The following is a 4,492-nucleotide window of genomic DNA, read 5'->3' on the forward strand; positions in this document are numbered from 1 at the left end:
GAGCTTCGTGGAAATCCGTTACTGCCGAACCAACCGAACAATCAACAGGAATGAAAACATATAAATCTAACTTTAATCTCCTCCTGTTTGTAATAAACCTTTTCTCTGTTTTTAGATCGACAGCCGTTCTGAAACTTCACAACATGAAACATCTGAGGCCGGAGCAGCTTCGACTCAGCAGAACTTCACCTGCTTCTAAATAATTGTTTAAAATATATTTTATAAGTCTTTTAAATTCTGAGTTTAAAGGTTATTTTTGTCTTGTTTTGTTCTTTGTTCTTTAATTTCCACATATTTTGTAAAAGCACTTTGTCACCTTGTTTAGATAAATAGAAATCCATAGAAATAAAGTCTTATCATAATTACTATCATAACTTTAAAATCACCATGATGTCATATACTATATATACTAGATATTTTAAGCTTCATTTTTGCAGATTGAATTAACTTCAGTGATTCTTAGATGTTTTAATAAAGCATCAACAACAAAATCCTGAAAGAGAAATCGATGGTGCACGTTACCACGTTGTTTTTAACATTTAGAGATTAAGGTTTATTCATATAAAGACATATTTCCTCGTGTGACGACACCACAAAGTATTTCTGTGTGCTCCCGTCTCTCGTCGCCCCCCCGGCTCTTTAAACCTGTTCTGCTCAAATGAACAAAGGGAACTCAACTGAACTCAACCCGGTCGTGAAACAGAGTAAATACTTTGACCAGAAGCTTGATGTCGTCGGACGAGTCGAACCAGGAGAGAGAGAGTCTCAGCTGCTAGAAATCCTGTTTGATTACATTCCAGCTTCAGAGCCAAGTAGAAACGCATGAGAGGTTTGTGTGTCTCCTGTCAGGTTATTTCTTTAGCTTTATATTAAATCATATTTCATTTCCTTAATTGGCTGAGTGGTTCTCTAAAGGAAGACGTCCACTGCAGCTGGACATTCGGTCAGAATCACTCGACACAGAGAAGTTAGGAAACGCTGCTGGTCCCGATTCAGCTGCTAAACTCCAAGGAAACGATGACGCTCTCAATCCACTGGGTCTTTCCGATCATGATGTATGTGTGTGTGTGTGTGTGTGTGTGTGTGTGTGTGTGTGTGTGTGTGTGTGTGTGTGTGTGTGTGTGTGTGTGTGTGTGTGTCGGTTTGAACACGTGGATCAATATGAATATAGGTCATATATTATTTCCCTGTGAAACCCGCTGACATGTTGAGAGGAAACTCGTTCGCTCTGCAGAAAACATATTTACTGATCCTGAGCAGAAGGCTGACTTTCTGCTGAGTCATCAAAATGTCCGGTAAAGCTCGGAGGCCGGCGGCAAAGAAACTAGAAGATCCGAACTCGAGACCGAAGCTAAGATCAGAACATTTGACCCTTTCCATGGAGGTTATGTTTTCACCCCGTCCATTGTTGGTTTCTCATCAGAAACCACAGATCAGAGTTCCTTGTTTGAAGGACGGGACAAGAGAGGACAGATTTAAAATCGGGTTTAAAACCCTGTCCCTGCCCCAGTCCCTGTCTCTGACCCTAACCCAGTCCCTGTCTCTGACCCTATCCCTGTCCCTAACCGTGACCCTGTCCCTGTCCCTGACACTGTTCCTGTCCCTAACATACACACCTATAGAAGCTCAACAAGCAGCGGGAGGAGGACGGACACCCGGAGAAAAGCCAGGCAGACCCAGAGAGAACCAAACTCTCACAGAAAGACTCGGGCTGAACTGGGATCTGAACCCAGAACCTTCAGGCTGCTAACACATGTCAAACAGATTTGTGGAAATGATGAGTGACCTGAACTTTCTGTTGAATTCCACATTAAAGTAAAAACACGATGATGGATTTACTGTGTCATGAATCTTTACGAGGTCAGAAGTTCATTTAGTTTTCGTCGAGGCCACAGAGTCACAGATTAAACCTCCGGATCAGTGACCTGCTGATGAAGCCGGTTCTCAGTCAACATCTGGACTAAAGACACAGAAACCTTTCACTCATTCTAGAATCTAGAACAGAGGAAACAGAGAGAATCACATTTAAGTGACAGGGACGAGGTCAAGGGTCAAGTTAGATCCCATCTGAAGAGATCTCGATGTGAGGACGTCAGAGACGGATCTCAAACGGACTTGGTTTCAGAGAAATGTTCTCAAAGAGGTTTTCAGTTGTTGAGCAGAACACTTTCACTTTGTGCTAAACCCACTTCCTCCATCAGAGCTGCATGTGCACTGACTGTGTCATTAAAAAGGAACCAATGATGAATCAAAGCCTTTTTAAACATTGTATTTTAAAGCACATACTTTTTTACAAACTCAACTTACTTCATTCTCTTATCTGTATGTTGTATTTCTTTTTATTCTTATTATCTGGGTTTCTATTTATTTCTATTTTTGGCTCGAGCGATTCGAGCGAAACCCAATTTCCCCGAGGTTTAAAAAAAAAAACGTTTTTGATTCTGATTCACAAGATTAAAATAAAATCCTTAATTCTCTTTCAAAGATTCTTTAAATGTTCAGGTGAATAAAGATCCGTGTGAGATCTGAACCGACTCTCTGATCTCTGATCATCACTGATCTCTGATCTGTGATCACTGATCTCTGATCTCTGACCTCTGACCTCTGATCAGTCGGAGCCTCTCACCTTGAACACTTCTCCGTAGGTTCCTCCTCCGACTCGCAGCAGGATCTCAAAGTCGTCCTGAGGATTCCTGGTGGAGATTTCCAGAGCTGCTCTGCTGTGATGAAGGTCCATGTTAGTCCAGTGTCACCAATCCTCCTCCTCAGGCATGTCACACACACTCACACACTCACACACACACTCACACAGACTCACACACACTCACAGACACACACACTCACACTGAGGCATTTACATCTGCAGGCATCAAAACGAACGGACTCATCGATGTGAGCTGCTGATAAAGACGCTCAGTGTCTCTTTGTCGCTCTGATGGTGTGAGCGAGAGTGAGCTGCTGTCACACACACACACACACACACACACACACACACACACACAAACACACCCCTTCCTGTTTCTGTTTCTCACTCTATCGATCCTCCTTCTTCACCTCCTTCTTCACACCCTCTTTCTTTAACACCTTCCTCTCGTCTCTCAGACCGTTTTTCTTTTGCAGGGTTCTATGTGAATGTGTGACACAGATTGTTGTGTGTTTTATTGTTTTTAATCTCACAATGATCAACGTACGACAACAGTTTAAAGATTCCAGAGTGTGAGTGTGAGCACAGAGACGTTGGGCAGATATCAGAGCTGAAGCTCGTGTGCAGCAAATTCTTGTAGAGTTTCAGTTTTTTTGGCGCAAGTTTCAGTCTCAGATTCACACTTACTGGAGTGTGTGTGTGTGTGTGTGTGTGTGTGTGTGTGTGTGTGTGTGTGCCTGCCTGTGTGCGTGCGTGCGTGCGTGTGTGTGTGTGCTGAAGCTCCATGTCAACTTCCTGTTCTGTAGAATTTGCACAGAGATAAATAAGGGGCACCCGCACTGTGGTTACACTCTGGGAGTCTCTGTGCAGCGCTGCAGGATGTTCACTTCTTTTACCTGAACTGATGTGTGACCAACAAAATAAACAGTGAACACTTGCATCAGCTGAGCAATCAGACCAGAAGAGGTAAAGATGTGTCTTCAAAGTTTGATCCAGAAATGTGAAAAGAGGAAACTAGTTTAAGGTTGAATTTAAACAGATGTTAAAGTAACTGATCAGTTAACAAGAGTCCAGGAAGAAATTCACTGGCAGAAAGATCCTGGACTCGAGCGCCGCCATCTTGCACCGATGATGTAATTTGTTCTGTATCGATCGGGGGATTGAATCCGTGATGTTGAGGTCTCGACCAATCGTGGGTCAGTCTCAGCTGTCAATCATCTCATCGCAGTGAAATAACTAATTCAAACCAAACAAATTCCCCAAAATCAACAAAATGATCTTGTTTGTGATGTATTTTGACTTCTTATGTTTCATCTGCTATTGTAGAGTCAGGGTTTGTGACCAGTAGTGCAGCCAGCCACCAGGGGGCGATGGAGACCCTCCTGGTTTCCTGTAGGACCAAAAATCACGTGAACATCGAAACTCTTCAGATTTATTCTCTGGATTTCTCTGCAGAGACGTTGTTAGTTTTCTGGAGGAAGCTGGTTTCTCACGTGAAGAAGAAACTTTACTTTATCTGCACCGAGCTGCAGCAGCAGACTTTTAAAGTTTCATTGATTCATTATTCTATTAAGAGAACAAAGGTTTGTGTGGAACCAGGTTGTGTACGTGTCTGTGATTATTAGACAAAAGGATTAACGATTGTTTTTCATTAAAGAGTTGAATAAAAAGAAAGACATCTCTCTCTCTCTCACTATCGGGTAAAGATGCCCTCTAGGGCGTTTGACCTTTATCGCTCCTCCTCCTCTTCTTGTCTCTGCAGACGTCTCAGCTGGTTCCATGCCAACGCTCTCACATCTGCTACCCTGCTCTCAGACGCCCACACGTGACAGACAAGGAACCGCAGGT

At 43.0% G+C, this 4,492-nt stretch overlaps 1 protein-coding gene across 1 annotated transcript in view; it reads right to left on the bottom strand.

Annotated features, from left to right (window-relative positions):
- Positions 1-2,931, bottom strand: part of LOC133003604 (mitogen-activated protein kinase kinase kinase kinase 5-like) — a 16,927-nt gene extending 13,996 nt beyond the window's left edge. Inside the window, exon 1 of the mRNA XM_061073390.1 lies at positions 2,627-2,931. Coding sequence (XP_060929373.1) covers positions 2,627-2,737 — 111 coding nt within the window. The 5' untranslated portion in view covers positions 2,738-2,931. The remainder of the gene's footprint in view (positions 1-2,626) is intronic.
- Positions 2,932-4,492: the final 1,561 nt, after the last annotated feature.

The sequence above is a fragment of the Limanda limanda genome, chromosome 6 (assembly GCF_963576545.1).
Source record: "Limanda limanda chromosome 6, fLimLim1.1, whole genome shotgun sequence".
Taxonomy (NCBI): Eukaryota; Metazoa; Chordata; class Actinopteri; order Pleuronectiformes; family Pleuronectidae; genus Limanda; species Limanda limanda.